The 18349-nt window shown below is 42.1% G+C and overlaps 1 protein-coding gene across 1 annotated transcript in view; it reads left to right on the top strand.

The window, feature by feature from the left end:
* ERBB4 (erb-b2 receptor tyrosine kinase 4) overlaps nucleotides 1-18349 on the top strand; it is a 395635-nt gene that overhangs the window by 277664 nt on the left and 99622 nt on the right. Inside the window, exon 22 of the mRNA XM_086751200.1 lies at nucleotides 13504-13689. Within this exon, the coding sequence (XP_086607326.1) occupies nucleotides 13504-13689 (186 nt within the window). The remainder of the gene's footprint in view (nucleotides 1-13503; nucleotides 13690-18349) is intronic.

Raw genomic sequence — 18349 nt, 5'->3', positions numbered from 1 at the left:
GTATCAGGTTTTAATTGCATAGACAAATATTCATTGCACAGAATAGAATTAAACAGATTTCAGATAGACCAGGGCCTGTTGTTATCTTAATGCTTAACATGACAAATTACATAAAAATGTTTAAGAAAATACAATTATGTAGATTTTTGAGCTGTGTTGACAGATGGCAGCTATGTTGCGTTTGCTGCAAGGCATCGAGCGACTCGCATAGGTAAATAGTGAGATGTTGGAGCGGTATGGATGCGAAGGTGGGAAATGGCTGAGGTGCAGTCAAATGACAATTGATCAGGTGGAAATGTGTGACCTCAGTACAGTAGGGGCATGTGGAACAGGGACTGGCTATGGGCAGTGTCCCAGGCTTCAGTTTACACAGCGGAGATAATGTCAGTGGATAGGCAGCCCCAGGTTGAATCTCTTTGGGAATGTTCTCCAGTGTTGAGGATGCTTTTGCTGGCTAGGCAGGGACCTTTGGTGGAGTTCAGCGGGATAATTTCTATATCCATATAAAAGCAGAATTTAGCTCTTCCTATGTTTTCTGAAGCCAAGCAAATTGATTTGTTTTGTTTTTAAATGAAGTATTATTGGTTTAGGTGAGTGGCTAGAGTCACCTGCTAAAAATACAAGTCCTCTGAGAAGTCATTTTAGTAATGAAAGTCTTTGGAGGAGATTTGGAAAGAAGTGGTGTTTGAAAGTGACTGAGTTTCCTTGGTGAAATGTTTTCTTGGCAAAATAATGAAAAAAAATATTTCCTGGTAAAATATATTAACTTGTTGGAACTAAAAGGAAGAGTTTGTGCTGAAGCTTTTCCGTGGGAGATAAATTCTAGTGAATTCCTGAGCTAGGAGATGTTTTAGAAATACGTTAGTGATGGGACTACCTGTACTGCCATTTTCTGAATGAACTCTGGTGAATTTCTGTTTTGAAGTTGTTGGTTGTTTGCAAAGTCAGACTATGTTTATTAGACAGGAATGTGGTCAAATCCAACTTAGAATATTAAACATTTTTCCCTTGTGATTAAATTGTGGACAGCAGGGAAGTGTGGGAGGACTGAATATTATTTTTCTTTACCCTAATAAAGAATAGGAAATGTTTTCCAGTGCTAGGTCTTTTCTCAGGATCTGAATGCTGTGTTCTGTCTGATTTTAAGCAGAATGGGGAGATACTTCTGGTCCCTCTGTGACTAATCTGTTCTACAAGATGAGAGCACAATTTATGTTCTTGACAGTGCTGTCATTCAGATGAGAACATAGGGTGAGTGAAACTCTGGACTACCAAAGGTTATTGATGTCGATGTTTATGTGAGAGCTTGGCAAGCTCTCAAAGTGTCCTAGAGCTTCAGAAATTGTCTTAAACCATGTTGTGTCACCATATAAATGTTTCTAGCTCAACTAAAATTTGCAGATCAGCCCACTGGTCTGTAGCTGAGCTGGTGCTGAGAAAGTGAGTGGCACTCACTGCTCCATGCACATGAAAAGTGCCACACAGAGAGAGCATTTTCTTATTGTGTAATATTCTTATGCAGCCCAGTCCTGAAAGATGCATTAATGTAGAGAGATGTAGTTCATCTATCTTGCTCACCTGCCTGTATAAATGAGACAAAATTCCAGGTCACTTTCAAATTCATATTGATCTGACCATAGTTGGTGACTGATAGCTGCTTTCTCCTTTTCTACGTAGTCACAGCACAATCTAAGCGTGCCGTGTTTATCTACTTTCAAAACCTCCTCTCAGTGAACAATCCTGTAAGGCCTCCAGCAATGTGCAACAGCTTGCTGTGGCTTTGGCATTTCACTGGCACAGAAGTCTGCTGAGCACAACCAAAAAAATGGTAACTTGGTGGTGTTTTGAGCTTCACAGCGTCCCTCTCGGAGACACAGCGTATGCTTGATACCAGCAGGATCCCATATGATGGTAGCATAGGTCTTTAAAAACAACTTTTAAAAAATGACAACATAATTGCACACAAGAAGGAATAGATAGGATGGATCAATTACACGTAACTCCACTTCTGTTTTATAAAGTCATCCCAAATAGATAATTGTGTTGGTCAGAAAGGCAGAAGCTGTAACAGCTATGGATACCCTTTTCTGTTGGTTACTAGATGTCAGCCCATTGACTACTGGTGCTGGCAGTAAGATGCAAAATAGGTGCTAGCTGTCAAGACTCTGCAGTGTGGATGGGGCTACTGCTTTATAATCAGGGTGCAAACTGGCCATGCTTCAGATCTGAAAGCAAGCTTGCTCTTTGTGTATGGCACATCCGTAAAGCTGCTGTGACTATGTCTCTAGCACTAACTTTGGCATGACAGTAGTGCCTTGGGGTTCCAGGTTTTCTAATTGTACTTCCTTTGCCTGAAGTTTCTGTGGCAGTGTCACTTAGAAAGAGCCTTTTTCACGTTCTTGCCTAGGCAGCTGCAAGACACGGCCGGCTGTTGAGAAGCAGATTTACCCCCATCAGTCTTGTTGCTGTTTGCTGTAGAAAATGCTAGGAAGAGAGGTTTGGGTTTGGACTCGTAGAGTCCTTTTAGCTGAACAGTCCTGTGGAAATTCGGGATCTGTGATACCATGCCATCATAGTAGCATAGCTGCATGTTCTTGGGATTACGGTAATTCACAAAAGAGGATGAAAGTATAACTTAAAGCATTATTTTGCCCTATCCATACCACTCTCAAATTACAGGTTACTTGTAAAATAAGCGTTTCCTCCTGCAATACTGCAAGTTTAATTCGTGTTTGCCCATAACTTTATGTTCTTGGCTTCTGTACTTCAGTGAGATCTTGTCTTTATGAGAGTGCCTAACACAGCCCCAAATAGAAACTAATAATTACAGTTGAATTGATTGATTTGACTGAGGCTTTTGCATTGGTAACAGACAGCTGGCCACTTGTTGATGCCAGTTTCTTCTTGGAGTTGTTTGGCTTGCTCTGATGGAAGTCTGAACCTGAATACAGTCACACATTGAAGATCACACGTAGTATGTGATGTCGGAGTTATTGCAAATGTCAAGACTTTATCAACATGGAAAAAAAGACTCGTTGTTATTATATTACATTGGTTTTTATATATATATGTGTGTGTGTGTATTGCCCTGACAGTAGGGCATACTCAAATCTGCTGAAAGTTCAGGGAGGGATATGAGACGTAATGATCAGAGCGTAAGACAAGCTGCCAGTCTTAAGATTTGTAAAAAATGCCCCCTGAAACATATCTGTAGACAGACTGGGGATGTGAGCTACCTTTGCTCTCCTTTGCATTTGCTTCCCAAATTCCGTCTGCTTCTCAAATCTAGGCTACTGAACTGGGTGCCATCGTTCCACGGGTGGCCACGGAAGGGGCAGAGGAGCCATTTTGGCTTGCAGCGCTTGCTCACTGCCCCCCCCCCCCCCCCAGTGGAACTGGGACGAAAATGGGAGGAACAGGAGAAAACTCCTGAGTCAAAATAAGGATAGGGAAACTACTTCGTAATTTCTGTCAAAGGCAAACCAGACTCAACTTGGGGAATTTAATTTATGTTGTGGTTTTTTATGGCCTATTAACATAAATATTTAATAGCTGATTTGGTATTGGCAAACAACAACAACAAAAAAACCCACACTAAAACATTTGTGGAATAACCCCACCTCTGCCCCGCTCTCGCAGGCCCACCTCCAGGCAGCGCAGGCTGGCTGGAGCCGGCCCTGTCCGGTTCGGGGCAGCCCCAGCCCCTTTGCACGAGGGCCTCCCCCGCCACAGCCCTGCCACCCGCACCCAGCACTCCCAGCATTTGCTGTTCTAGCGTGGTCTAAAGCTGGGCAGCATCTGCCCGGCAGCCGGAGTAACGACCCCATCGCTGGGCGCAGAGGGACTGGGCCTGGGCCGAAGCTGTGGCAGGTGAAGTGCAGGGCCCGGCCTCGCAGCAGCCGGGAGAGGTGATCCATGATGCAGCGCACAGAAGATGGGAGGAGTGTGCGTTTCAGTGGTTTTCTTTCAAACTTTTTTTTTTTTAAAAGGTTTTTAATTTTTATTTGGTCTTTGCAAGAAGAGTAGGTCAATAAGACGTTAAAAGAGAGAACAAAGAAAGTAGAGAAGAAAAGGGTGGATGAAAAACTGTAGAAATTCAGGAGAAAATAGCAAGCAGAGTAATGTTGAAAGGAAGAAAGCAGTGTAACACGGGAAATGGGTGGCAGCTTTTGATGACTTTGTGGTTCACTGATGCCAGCTTGGACCAAAAAAAAAAAATCTAACAATGAGCGAAACAGTTCAATGAAACCTTTTTTGTTTAAATATCATCGTCTCTTTGCAGTACTTGAGTCCTGAGTGAGATGATCTTCAGGCAACTGAATACAGATGAGGGAAACATGGAGATGAGCCTATTTTGAATTCTCAGTTGTGAGAGATGAAATACCTGGGTTATGAGCAAAATGTCCCTTTGATTAAAACAACGCTCAATGTTGATAGTAAACTTGATGAAATTAGGTTTCAATCTGAGGCTATCCCTTTAAATTGATCCTGAAGGAGGAAGGAGCTTTGAGTGTGTGATTATAAAGTCAAGCTTCGCAGTGATACCAGAAAATTTCAAAGCAATGCCCCGAGATTCTTCAAACAGGAGTGAGAACTTGATAGATTTTTTTTTTTTTCTCTATCACTAGTTATTGAGACCTTGCCAACACTCATCTTAAATCAAAAATCAAAGCAATAATTCCCTCCTTTTGAAAGGAATCTACAACTAAGGCTAAAAATGTTTATAAGCTGGTCAGTGGTAAGATCTCTTTACTCTCCTGTTTGAATAATGCTGAAACAATTGCTTTTTTTAGACTGGATGTTTAAAACTTCAAACATTTTTGCTAGTTAGATCAAAATAGTAAGAAACAAATAACGTTTGACAGACTATTCTCAAATAATGATGCATGTCGCAAACTGTAAGTAAAACATTTGTCAGAATGATAGGATGTTTTTACGGAGGTGTGCACGCCGTTAAACCACTAACGCCCAATCGGCCAGGGGAGATGGCCACTCTGAAACCTTCTCTTGACAACTTTCAGTGGAAACATTTCTGGTTACTGAGGTCCTGAACTCTTGGCAATTTATGCATAAAAGCGAACTGAAAATGGTCCAGATACTGCCTTTTAATCACCAGGATCAATGTTTTCAGGGAAGATTCACAGAAATGCTGGTGGGAGTTGTCCCCTGACTGGATGTTTGACAGAAAATCTTCACTTAGCTTGTTGTGCAGTACAGGTCTGTTCCTTTAGACTTGATATTCCTCCTCAGCTGTCTAACATGGGCTCTGATGAATTGGGAGACTTAATTGGTACAAAGTCAGCAAGGAGAAGAAAGAAGTGTATGATGTGTAGGTTCCACAGAATTGATCTCCTGCACTTTCAAACATTTAAGCATGTGCTTAACTCTAACCACTTGAACCCTATTCAAGCCAGCATGGTTGCCCATGCCCTCAGTGTTTGCAGGACAGGGATCACAGTACTGCTTCTATTTGTTTATTTATTTAATGTTGCCCCAAAATACATAGTGAGTCATATTTGCTTCTATAAACACATGAAGGTATCTATTCCTGCATGAATAGGACCTACTGCTTCTCTGTGGTGGGCATGGACTATTTGACCCAGCAGTCTGTAAGTGTCACCTTCGAGAGGGAGAGCTTTCAAATCCCTGCGTTGAGTTAGTTTGAAGTAAGTGTTTGGAGGAAAGTGGGGCCTCTCTCATGCATTTGAATCACATGGGACAATCGCATGTATTTGAATACTTTGTCAACAATGCAGGCTGTGCCTCTGCAGTGTTGAGGTAGGACTACACGCCCTCTCTGCTGTGCGCAAGTGCTACGGCGAGCAGAGGAGACTCAGAGGGCATGCCTGCTCTGAGAAATGCAGCACATTTAGAGGCACGTACCACCTCCACAGAAAGGCTGGGCACACGTTTAGCAGTACTCCAGACGGAGACCAGCTCTGCTCCTGGACAGTGGAGAGGACATTACTCTAGGGTTGTACCACGCCTTGCTCATCACCAGGCTGCAGCGTGGACACAAGGTGGGACGCTGACCTGGAGAAAACTTCTCCTGAGGGCACTAGCTTCAAGGGTCAGAGGCAAGAGAGTGGTATTTGCCCGATGCTGTTTCCACCACATCTGTGCATGGTAGACCACACTATGTGTTCCCTGTTGTGGAATTTTATTTATTTTCTTTTTCATTCTTAGGTTTTATCCTAGAAAGTTTTAGGTGTAGCGGCACACTTGGTGGCTATATTTCCAGAACTTTCTGAAGGAATAAGTTAATCTCTCCATTTAATGGTGCAGTGTACTTGTATTCTCATCTAAGTATGCACTTACTACCCAGCAGACCTCTGGTCAAGCTCTTCATTGGAAACTGAACTCAAAATGCTCAAATAACTTATGTCCAAAAGAGATAAAGTCCAAAACCACCCATTCAAAGCCTGTAGTCTCTTAATCATAAAGAGTTTGTTCTGGCTCTGAGGAAGCACATGTGAACAAGGCTCATACTGTTATCTCCTCTGTTTGGTCACATACAGCTTCCTAAAGCAAAACAAGTACAGGAGGAGTTTCAAGGAGATGGTGGTTAGGGCAAAACTCTAGCTAACAGCCTGTTAGACTTCCTTAATAACAGGCCCTTGATTTAAATCTGTAGTTATTTCTTGCTGTGCCAGCCAGACTCAGTGTTTCCCCAAAGGAAAAGCAATTGGTCATGTGAGTGTGTGTACAGGACCTGAATGTGCACTGTTACTCTTCCGTGCTACAACCAGTGATGAAACTGTACCTACTGTAAGTACTCATCTTGCTTTGTGCTTGGAGTATCGATGCGGCTGTATAGAATTTTTTTTTTTTTTTAATAAATCCTTTTCTTCATTTGCTCATGAGTCCTGCTTCTCCAGTGAGAAGTTGAGGGAATTTGGTGTACGTGACCTATGTGATGTCATCGTCTCTCAGGACGGTACAGGGGCAGAAACCTGTTTTGTGGCAGGGCATGGGGTATGCTGCCATACTCAGGTGAGCCAAGTTAAAGCATGTAGCTCAGACCTGCAGTAGTAACCTCGGGGTAGAATCTGCCCTTTCAGCACTTAAGTGTTGTTCACTGTATTACGCAGCAGTAAAATTTGTTATAAAAGCTCTCGCCAAGTCCCAAAGAAGACTTTTGCCTGAAAGTGCCCTGTTAAATGTGTCTGCTCCTAATGACTATGAAACAGCTCCTGCAAAAACAGCTCTGGCAGTTTATGCTGTTACTGTCCTCCCTCTGTTTGCTGCAGTCCCGCTGTGGGACTCTGATATCCTTTGTTGGTCCCTGTAGCTGCGTCTCTCATTTAATTTTCAGAAATGGCTGAGACATTTCAACAGAAGCTTTCCAGAGAGTATCTGCCTGAGACGTGAAAAATTGCAGCCCAAGGGTTGAAAGCACAGCAATGCTGTAAAGCAGTGGAAAACAGCATCTTGCATAGGAAGTACAGGGAAAATAAAACAATGGGTGTCATCATCATACGATAAATGTGGGCATGTATGTTGTTGAGTATATATGTTGTGCTCTCTCTCAGCTTAAAGTAGTTGTGCAGACTGCATAGGCTAAGTCAGCTATAACCTAAAAAAATCTGTAAGATCTAGCAGACAAAGAAAAGCCATTGAAAAGATGTTGGACTGTAATTGGATCTGCCCTGAAGCAGGTCAGACATGCATTCCAGACAGGTGTTTGCCCTAGCCATTAGAAGCATTGTAAAATTAATGTAAAAAGCAGTATATTCACTGTAGTGTCTCTCCTGTTACCATAGCACAGCTTGTGCTTTCAGAAAAATGCGTGGCACAGCATGAAGTCAGCTTTTAAGTACATTAATTTACTCGACAATGATTAGGAAAAACAGGTGGATTGTTCTTTTCTGGCTTCTTTTGTTTTGTTTTGTTTGAGGACATTTTATGGTGAGAACAGTTAGAAGCAGAAGGCTAAGAAACTAAAGATTTTTCAGACTTTGTCACTGCTTATCAAACTCTTCATCAGGTGCATATGTTCCTCTGGCTTAGCTGGAGCAGTAAAAATTACCCTGGACTTGCTGAATTGGGACAGCAGATCTGTGATCCTTCTCTGGAACGGGAAGCAGGTTTCTCCTGTACTGGCTCTGAGGGACAGCAGCACGTGTGTGTGGAGCACTGGAAGGGGACATTGTCTATAGGTGAGCTTCTCCCAGTGCTCTTTGTGGTATGGCCGTGGGCACACTCAGGAAGCTTATATGTTAAAGAACAAGCCTTCAGAAGGGGTATCTTCTCCCCTCTGCCAGATATTCACATCTGATATAAGGAGATAATAAATATAGCTTCAAACGCTTGTTCTCTTGTTAGGTGAAGTATTCAGCAACAAGAAGATGAGATTATCAAGTATTGCATTAGAAGGTGCTGGGATCCACCACACAGTACAGGATTCTTAATGACACAACCCATTAACATGTTTCAGAGCCTCCATAAGGAGCTGAGGAAAGGTCCCTTGAGTGATTCTGATGTTCGAATTTCCTTTAGAGTATGGTTTTGAACTCGGCAGGGTGATGAGTCTCCCGTCTTCCAGGGTCCCAGGGATCTGAGGAGTTGCCTGTATGCCACCAGTAGCATCTCGGGAACAGTCTGGCCGGGGATCATTGACCATATACTGAAATGGTGTACTAATTAATGGAGGACATGTGCTGGGAGAGAGTTGTGTCCTGGGCCACCTTGGGTGGAGAATAAATGTTCAACATGGACATAAGTATGGCATTATGTTACTGCTAGTTGTACATGTTCCTTGTTGAGTCCACAGATTTACAAACTAAATGGAGAGAGAAAGAAAACCAGTATCAAAGTATGCTCTTTGTGGACCAGCATGCTGGCTGATATTTATGTTCAGTTGTCAGTTGTAATTGTTAGCAATAACACAACAAAGTAGGAGATGGGGAACTTAAACACCGTCTTATAAGATGCACTGTAAGTGTTGCTTAGAGCACTGTGGAAGCACTTTCTTCTCGCAGTCTTGAGAACTGTTTTTTCTTCCTCATCCTGGAAGGCCAAAATGAAAATCCTGCTTTAGTTGGATTTTGAGTTACTTTTCAGAAACAGCAGTCAAATTAAAGGTATTTCAAACATGACTGCAGAGAACGGGTAGATCAGGAAACAGTTTTTTAGATGGCATTTTCAAAGCCATCTAAGGAATGAAGGTGACTTAAGCGACCTGTGAGAAGTGAGTGGCTAGTTCCCCTTGTTGCTTGTGTGGGCAGGTGCTCTTAGCCTGGGTGTAACTATGCATTGTATCCTTACAGTGACGGCCAGTTCTCGGGACTTAAATAAGCTCTACCTGACTAAGCGGATTTTGAGATTTTGGCAGTCTTTATGGCAGATGCTCTGAGGGCTTCTTCTGTCCTCTCGCTGTGGATTAGCAATTGCTCTCCTCAGACCCGTAGCTGTGCTGACAGAAACCAGTCATAGGCCTGGTGACGGCTCGCTGGGACGTACAAACTCACTCTTCTTCTTGGGTATGCCATTGTGTTACTAAATGCATGTGACAGACGGATCAGTGTAAAACGTAAAAACAGCACTTATGTCATTGTTTAATGTAATTGTTTAATATACGGTTGTGTATATAAATCACAGGAGTTTAGCTTAATGTGGCAGTAATTCAGCCACATTCAAAAGGGGCAGAAGAGAGGAATGATCTACGTGACATGATTTATTTATACAAAATAGCCTATCTGAGAAGTATAATACTGAGTTGAACATAGAAGGCTCGAATTAAGTCAGTTGCTGTTCTCTCTGTGGCGAGGCTGAGGGAACGCAACAATGGCCCTGCCAAGCTGCTTGCAGGATTTGCTGCCTTCTGCATCTAGGTCTCTCTTTACCAGCCTTCCCCTCGGATTTATTAACACTGTAAGCACTGCTGTGAATGGAATATATATACACACAGCCTTGATTTTAAGTAACTCATCTGAGATCTTGTGGTACCCTAGCCTCAGCTGGTCAGGGCTCATCACAGACTGCAAAATACATCTTAGAGGTGAGGGCAAGCTGAGCTCCACAACAGCTACCTGTGTCCAAGCTGGCTGGCTTATAGCCGGGCTGTGTCTGACTGCCACACACTGCTGTGATAATTAATACCTGAGCAGCCACAGTAGCATAAACAAACTCCAGGAAGAGATTTGGTTTGGCTGGGGATTTACCCTTGTGATAAGACTTCTTGCTCCTGGAGATAGATGGAAAGGAGGGGCCTGATGTCCAACAGGAGCCTTTCAAAACTGTCACTACTCCTGTCATTTCTCACATGCTAGTGTCAGCACATGATGCTACAAATACTCTGCCTCCTGGGGGAAAGATAAAGTACCGTATCTTAATAATTTCACTCTTCTCTTCCCCCCCCCCCCCTTTTTTTTTTTTCTTCCAACCTTCAAAGTATTTTTTTTTTTTCAGGAGAGAAAGATGAAGTGATCTGGGGCTCAGTTCCCACTTCTGCTCTAGAGCCTCCTATATGACTGTGGATAAATAGATTTGTGCTTTTCTGTACCTCAGTTTCATCTCGGTTAAATTAGAATAGGCGCAATTTTAAAATCATCTGTGTAATTGTGCCAACTGAGTATACAGACAAGATCTGCAGACATAAGGCTACCAAAAGCTATGGGAAATTACAGAGGCCAGTTTTGAAAGATGCCAGCGTCAGACAGCCAAGTCTGAGTTTAGGTGCCTTACCTGATTAAATGTTTTAGAAAATTTAATAGGGAACCAGGCTGCAGAGTGCCTAAGTGCCATGGAGATCGTAGCTCTAGGGTCTTTTGTGTCCAAACAGATTTTAAAATGGGGACTGGCATTCCTTATTTGCTGAACAGATTTTTTAAATGCTACTAAGTCATAATGTTTCTGTTGTTATTTGTCTGCTTTGTCTAATTAGGCTGTAGCAGAACAATTGCAATCTCTTTTACTTCGTGTTTGTGCTGTGCTGCCTAGACATTACCCTGAATTTAGTTCTCTAGTTCAATAAAAATAACAATACTTTTACTAATGAGAATAACTATGTGAAGCCAGGATTCATGCTAAATTAGTATCCATTAGTGACTTAGATCTATAATGAAGGTTTCCCTGCTTTCTGCTGTATGTCTCAATTCATTACAGAGCAGTCCATAATATTTTATTAACAACGTTTGTTTGTTTGTTTGTTTTTCTGGAACTGTTGCCCAAAACTGTTGGAAGAATATGTACTTTCCCGTAACATCAGGATGAGACAAATGGCCCTGCTTGCTTTTATTATTGTACAGAAGTGTCTTTCCTTTGGGCTCAGATAGACTTGTAAATGGCAAGTAGCTGGAGACTAATGGAGGACATGCTTCAAAGCTTTCCATTCAGTCCCTTGGTGAGCAAAAAGAATATATTGTTTATGTTCTAATCAGTCCTCATTATAAAGAAAAGTACTCCTGCTCCAGGTTCCTGGAGAAACTCTTACCTTTACTCAGAGAGGGAGGAAGAGGGCAACAAGTACTGTCCCCTTATGCATCTGCAGGAGGAAAATGGATGGGGTAATAATAAAAAAAATGTGGCGGAGTAGTTTTGTGCTCTGAAACTGGATAATGCACCTGTCAACAGGTATTTATTCTGGTGGCCTTCAGTGACGTTTTCTAGTGACAGTGGAGGAGAGACTAAAATTGTTTTAAGGAGACCCTGTACATACCAGTTGAGTGAGCAGGAACTATATTAATTTGAACATGAGCAAAACTACTTAAATTAAGATCCTTTTTCTAATTTGTTGCATTGGAATCTTCCTCAGAGCTCCTCCTCCAGTCATCCTGTCAAATAGCCCATATTTATTCATTTATTTATTTTATTTCTTCACATACATTTAGGAAGAAAAAGGAAGGGGATCCTCCCCCCCAGTGCAGACCATCTGCTCTTTTCTTATTGGGGGGGAAAAAACCCCTACAATTAGTGTCTTGTTCATCTTTTCATTTTAACAAAAAAAAAGAGAGGGAAAGAAAGAGAGGGAACTATTATGCAAATACTCTGCAATTTAGTTTCAAATATTCTTTGTACTATGATGAGCAATTTTGTTTAATACAGACTCAGCCTACTTGCCAGGACTTTTTTTTGCCTTAGTATAGGGAAGGGGAAAAAAAAAAAAAAACTTTTATGAGTTGGGGTGTATGCTATGTTCCTCTGGTGCCATCTTTTTCTCTTTTTTTTTTTTTTTGTTCTTTCTTTGGCACTATTACAGCTGTTATTCTTTAAGTTGTCAGAAAAGATGTCGGATAGCTTTTTCGAGAAAGAAAGAGAACCAAAATAACTTTACAAAGCCACAGTTTCATCTCACGTTTCATTGTTCCGTTGCCATGATGAAGTGGTCTTGAAATGGAAGGCTCGGCTTAGTAAATGAGAGAGAAAAGCTTTCTCCCCACGTTTTTTGAATGCCAGTTGCGTGTGATGGCAGCATTACCTCTAAGAACAGCTATGTAGCGGTTTTTTTTTTATAAGGAGCTCCTGTGCTACCTGTCAGTGGTATGAACTTTAGGGCCAGTAGTGCTGCCAAGATTAAGTCCTTCTGGTCCTTGGACAACCTAGCTAGTTAGCTGAAAACCTCTGAAAACTTGTGATCTGGAGAAGAGAAATAAAGTATAGAAGAAAGAAAGGAATATTATCTCCTGTTTGTTCTGTGGGAAGCTGAAGCATGAGGAAAAAAAAAATTAAATAACTGACGTGAGATCTATTGGGGAGGAATCATGAGCTGAGCTAAGAGGCTCAGATTTAGAAAGATGCTACTTTTTGTAGTGTTCTACTTGTGGCAATATCAGGAGACAGGCAGGACTGCTACTGCAGCTGGGCTACCCCTGTGCAGTCAGGACCGCTAGTTTAAGCTACTGCTGTACAACAGTCATAGAGACGGTAAGTCATAAGCCATAGGACTTGGGAGCATCTGACACATTTGAAAAGCCCACACTAAACCTCCTGATTCTTAACCCTTTGCAGGCTGAACTTTGCAAAAGCTTCAGTTGACGTATAAATGTTACATGTTTAAGCCTGGATGGTACTAAGCACAGAATCTCTGATCCAGCCAGGCATTTTAGCACAGCTTAATCAAATATCTTGCCTAAGAGACCATCTAACTGTACACGAGTTTGCTTGCATAAGAAAAAAGCTGATGCCCAATGGATTGACCACAAATTGGGAAAGTGTATTCAAGAAACAAAGTTAAGGGAAGTAAAACAAGACCAATGAGACCTTCAGGCAAAGTCAAGTGTGTCACACTTACATCCTTGCTTCTGTGGCTGTAATCGGACAGGGAAGGTAGGGCAGTGCAGAATGTCTGATCACTGTATCTGCTCAGATAGTCTGACCCGTTGCTTGGGGCCCGTTACATCAGACTGGATTTTGCCTAGGTATGCCTAGGACTGGATAGACAACACAGGAATTCACGGTACTTCAGGGACACTGATGCCCTTTGCCTGTTTCCCACAGAACATCCAATCTTCTATGCACAGGGTCTTTAAGCACACCGAGTAACTGTCACTTTTGTTGTTACAGGAAGCTCTTATCATGGCCAGCATGGACCACCCGCACCTGGTGAGACTCCTGGGCGTCTGCTTGAGCCCGACCATTCAGCTAGTCACTCAGCTGATGCCGCACGGCTGCCTGTTGGATTACGTTCATGAACATAAGGATAATATTGGCTCCCAGCTTCTGTTAAACTGGTGTGTCCAAATAGCTAAGGTATGCCATTCATGCTGTTCTTTTTCAGTCGTTTTCATAACTAACTGGAAAACATGCTGTGCAAAAAAAAAAAAAAAAATTGTTTGCCGTTTCTTTTTTGTTTTGTTTGTGGGATTTTTCAGGTGTGTGTCTGTTTTCAAGAAGGTTGAGCAGTTCTTGGAATACATGCTATTTTGGCTCTTGCAGTATTATGGATTAGTTGTTAAAGTGTAAACCAAAGTGTTTTTCTTGACTGTCTTTCCAACCCAGAGTTAATGAGGAGGTCTTTGGAGGGGGGTTAAGAGGTCCCCTATGTGACATCTGGGGCTGAGCACAGAATGATTTTTCAGCCTCATCTACTATTCACTATTCATAGGTACTAATTTAACCTGATTGTAGTTTTCAACCTTTCTGAATCTGCATTGGCAGTTAAATTCTGATACACCATCCATTGTCTGCCCTCACACTGCCGAGAAGATAAATATTCACTTCATGTCACTGCTTTGGGAACCACTGCGGTTCTGCTCTGTTTAAGACCTATCACAACAGCTGAGGCTGGAGGGTAATATTGCTGGTCTCTGCAGAATGGGAGGTCTCCAGGGCTGGATCCTGCTTTGCTTGCCGTGGTGGGATGCTCTCTGCCTTCCTGTGGGGTTTTAGGAGCAAGAGTGAAGCCGTTATTGTTCAGATATGGACTGTGCTTCAGCTGAGATGCTGAAGAGTATAGGTCATAAATGCAGCCCTAATGTCATCCTTGCACAATGTTTTACCTATGTTTTAGGTATGTGTAGGTATTCAGTGTTGTTCTAAGAACAAGTTATTGATAATTGATTGCAAAGAGTAACAAGATCTGGGATTGTAGAGGGCCATCATTTCTGTCCATTTTAAAAGCTCTTTTCGGCAGCCAGAGTTGTGTACAATTATATCACTATGAATGATAATCTGGAACCCACTTTTTATTTAGGAGTTATGTGAAGTTTTAGATTATCTTGGTGAAAACGCTTGTTAGATACAAGTGTATGCCACAGATTGTCGTCTTACGTTAAATCCGCAGCCTTAAGTGAATTTGCTACCAAATCTACTATGAAACCTTAACTCAAGTTGTAATGTTAAACTTCTAGCACTGGAGAGAAACCTGAAGATTCAGCAGTTGGTTTTGCTGATCAAATAGCAGCTGTCAAGTAAACATTCACTTCTTCTAAAAACATACATGCAAAATATTTTCTTACAAAAGTAAGAAAACTGAGAAATGCAGCTAGCCCTGAGTTTTTGTCCAGGAGAAGAGGAGTTTGAGGTTCATCATTAACAGGGACTGTTTCATTTCCAGGATCAGATCCCTTGTCAAACCTGCCTGAAGGTGACAGTAGATGAAATGACTGTAATGCTTGGTAGAGGAGTTGGTCCATAGAAGGGGTAGGGGGGAATCCTAAACCCACCTTCTGATGCTGCAGCATATTGTAGATAGGTTAGTATCTGTGAATCTGCTGTGCTGTGGTGGTAAAGCAGCCAGAGTTGCCTGGAATATTAGAATCATAGAATCATAGAATGGTTTGGGTTGGGAGGGACCTTCAAAGGTCATCTAGTCCAACCCCCCTGCAAGGAGCAGGGACATCCCCAGCTAGATCAGGTTGCTCAGAGCCCCATCCAACCTGGCCTTGAATGTTCCATATTGGAACACTGGTGGGGATTGTCTGTATGTGGAGGTTTGCAAGGGTTTATTTAGGGTTGTTGTCAGACCGAAGAAGGTGAGGGAGAAAATACATATTCCTGTTTGAGTCCTTTCTCTCAACACAACCTCCTTCCCATCTGTTCTTCACTCTCTTGATTGATGGTGGCCATTATTGTTTATTACAAAACATTTACACAGTAGCATGCATGAAAAGATAATCCACCTTTATTTTCACTTTGTGCATGCAAATGGTTGTTGGCTCGTTGGACTAATAGCTGTGCTTGCTCTGCTATGGACTTTGTGTGGGCAGCTGATTTAGTGAAGGAAATAGCCTGATCCGTAGTAGAGGCTCACAGAGCTGACAGATCCGTGGGAGGGTCTGTGGAAGGCAGGTCATGGTTTTCTCGTGGTGATTTTTATCACAGTGAAATGGGTTCTAAACTGATTTCCGTCGTAAATGGTTTCAGCATAATGTGGGGACTGAATTTAGGTACACTTATATGAAAATCCTTGCCTCCTGGTTTTCTTGATCAGTGTGTGATGTGGGAGGAGAAGCTGAGGTATTATAGATATTTGAGCTCTGAGATGGTGGGTAACCAAGCAGTGCAAAGAAGTGAGGTCATACGCGTAATATTAACTAATGAAGTGTCAGAAAGAGAAAGGGAGTTCTCTGCTATTCAGGGGAAGTTTATTTAAATTTAATTAAATTCGTCTTGTTCTGCATCACAATAATCTTGAGGTTAATTTTGCCTTGGCCTTATTTTAAAGCATGAAGCTCGTCCACTTGGCTACCCATAAAGGAGACAGCAGCAAGTGACTGTTTTCTTGAAAAAGTGCAATACTTGGTACATAGGGCTGACCTGTTCATTCTAGGCCATCGCAGTTTGTCTGGGTTATTTTCTCCTCAGTTCCTTCATGTGTCTCTTTCCCTTATTTTTACTGCAGTGGTTGGTACTGGGCATGGAGAGAATCAGTACATGTCTGACTGAGTTCTGCATTTTGCTGCTTTTCTCTGCATATCAGTGATATTTAGTAGGGGATGGCTTGTTGTAGTTGACATCACGGGTACGGACTGCTTGCATACCATGCCAGTATGACACAATCTGATTGCAGAAGTAGATGCCAAAGAATTAAAATGTACCTTTAACTCTTTATTTTCTTCTTGTCTTTGGAGACCTTGAATGACAGTTGTGTGTTAAAAAATCTTCCCCGTCAGGTTGCATGTATATATAAGACACACATCTTAAATGTTACATAGGAGGCTATCAGTGAAGAGAGGAAAGAGGTGGAGACGTATGAGGCTGTGCACACCAAATCATGTGTAACAGTGATGCAAATGCTGCACAGAATCTTCTGCATTGCATTGCATTGCACTTTCTTATGTGATACAGGAACGCCTGTTCCTTTGCTAGCTCTCACACTGTAATGTCAATTATGGTTAGAGGACACACACAAGAAAATATTTCAGACCTGGTAGGAAGAATAATCTTTGAGATCACTCGATAAGAAGTCCCCTTATCCCAAAAAGTGGAATAAACATGCTAGTTCCCTACTAGCAGCAGGGGAATACTAATACTTGTTTTCCACTGATCTGTCACATTTAACAGTGACTGGGAATCAGTCTGCAGCCTGCAAATGGGGAAGATTCAGTTTGCCTACAAGTAGACTGTTCTCCAGAGGAATGAGTGGAGGAGGTGGCTATTGCATCAAGCACAAGTTTCCATTCACTGCAGAACAGGTCTGTGTGTCCCACCTACCTGTACCTACTGTGCTCACGTTTCAGGCTCTGTCCTACGGCTTGAGAATGCCTCTCCACATATTCCTTTTCTAGACTTTTGAGAGTGATTGGTTTTGTCTTTCTGAAAGCTTCCAAAAATGTAATTAGCAATATAGTGACAAAAGTGATCAGTGACCTCCCAGTCCCATTCTCTGCTCCCTGAAGTAGCTTCTGGTATGTTTTGTTAGATACGTCTTTCTGCCCTCACCTTCCCTTTTTTTTATAGTGAGAATTTTCCCCAGCAAGAGGAATACTGAAGGAATTGGAAATGCGTCAATTCCAAAGTTCAGGCTGATTTTTATGAATCGTTTAAAATCAAGTTGCTGCTGCAATACAGTTCCTCCCTGCTGCGCTTTTCTCCATCTGCCAATGTGCAGGCATTTATTTATCGAAGCCATTGCTTCAGAGTTCACTTGTTCTGCCAGGCTGTTCATTTCCATGTGTCTCTACTTCTGTACAACTGGATGCAAAAACTAGTTAGGTGCTGTGCCTGGTTGCCAACCTGCATATGGCTGTGGAGATCGTTTCTGAAGGTTGACGATAGGGCAGTTATTAAGTATTATCTACTGCCAATTGAAAAAAGCTTGGATGCTTTTTCTTTTTGCTTATGCAGATTGTGTTGACTTTATTCCGACTGTTATATCATTGCAGGGTAATTGTGTTCTCCTTCCAGAAGCTTTAGCTTCTAATTTTATGGATGAAATTTATAAAAATAGAGTAACCCCCAAGCGTTCTGCTTAAAACATGGTCGTTAGACAGCAGCTGTGTCTAAGGGGGTTCTTCCCTTCTGCTTTGCAGATAGACAAGGCATCTCCTTGTGTCTCACTTCCACGTGGACAGTTTCACTTAGGGACCGAGTGTTTAACCTTTTAGCTCTGGGTGCAGCACAGCAATTTTACGTGGAGTTTGATGTCCAGTAAAGCAGTAAACTATGCTCACATGTCAAGATGCTTTCTACAGTGGGAGCAAGAGTGACAATCTTGGTGGCCTTAGGGTATGAAAGGATGGAATAATGAGCATCTGTAGTGTTGACTACTTGAGAATCAAATTTTGTAAGGTTAGCATAAGCCTAGGAGTGAATTCTCAGTAGGTGAATTATGTCCTTGTCAGCCACTGCATGACCAATATATGTAGGTTGGCAAGATTTAACAAAAAAAAAAAAAAAAACATCCTGTGTACATTGATATTTCAGTGTGTTTGGTATAATTTCTCTTAGCAAGGGCTGCCCAAACACA

This window comes from Chlamydotis macqueenii, chromosome 6 (genome assembly GCF_036417535.1).
Source record: "Chlamydotis macqueenii isolate bChlMac1 chromosome 6, bChlMac1.mat, whole genome shotgun sequence".
Taxonomy (NCBI): Eukaryota; Metazoa; Chordata; class Aves; order Otidiformes; family Otididae; genus Chlamydotis; species Chlamydotis macqueenii.
Note: the sequence above shows the minus strand (reverse complement) of the source record. Positions and strands in the feature narration are given on the sequence as shown.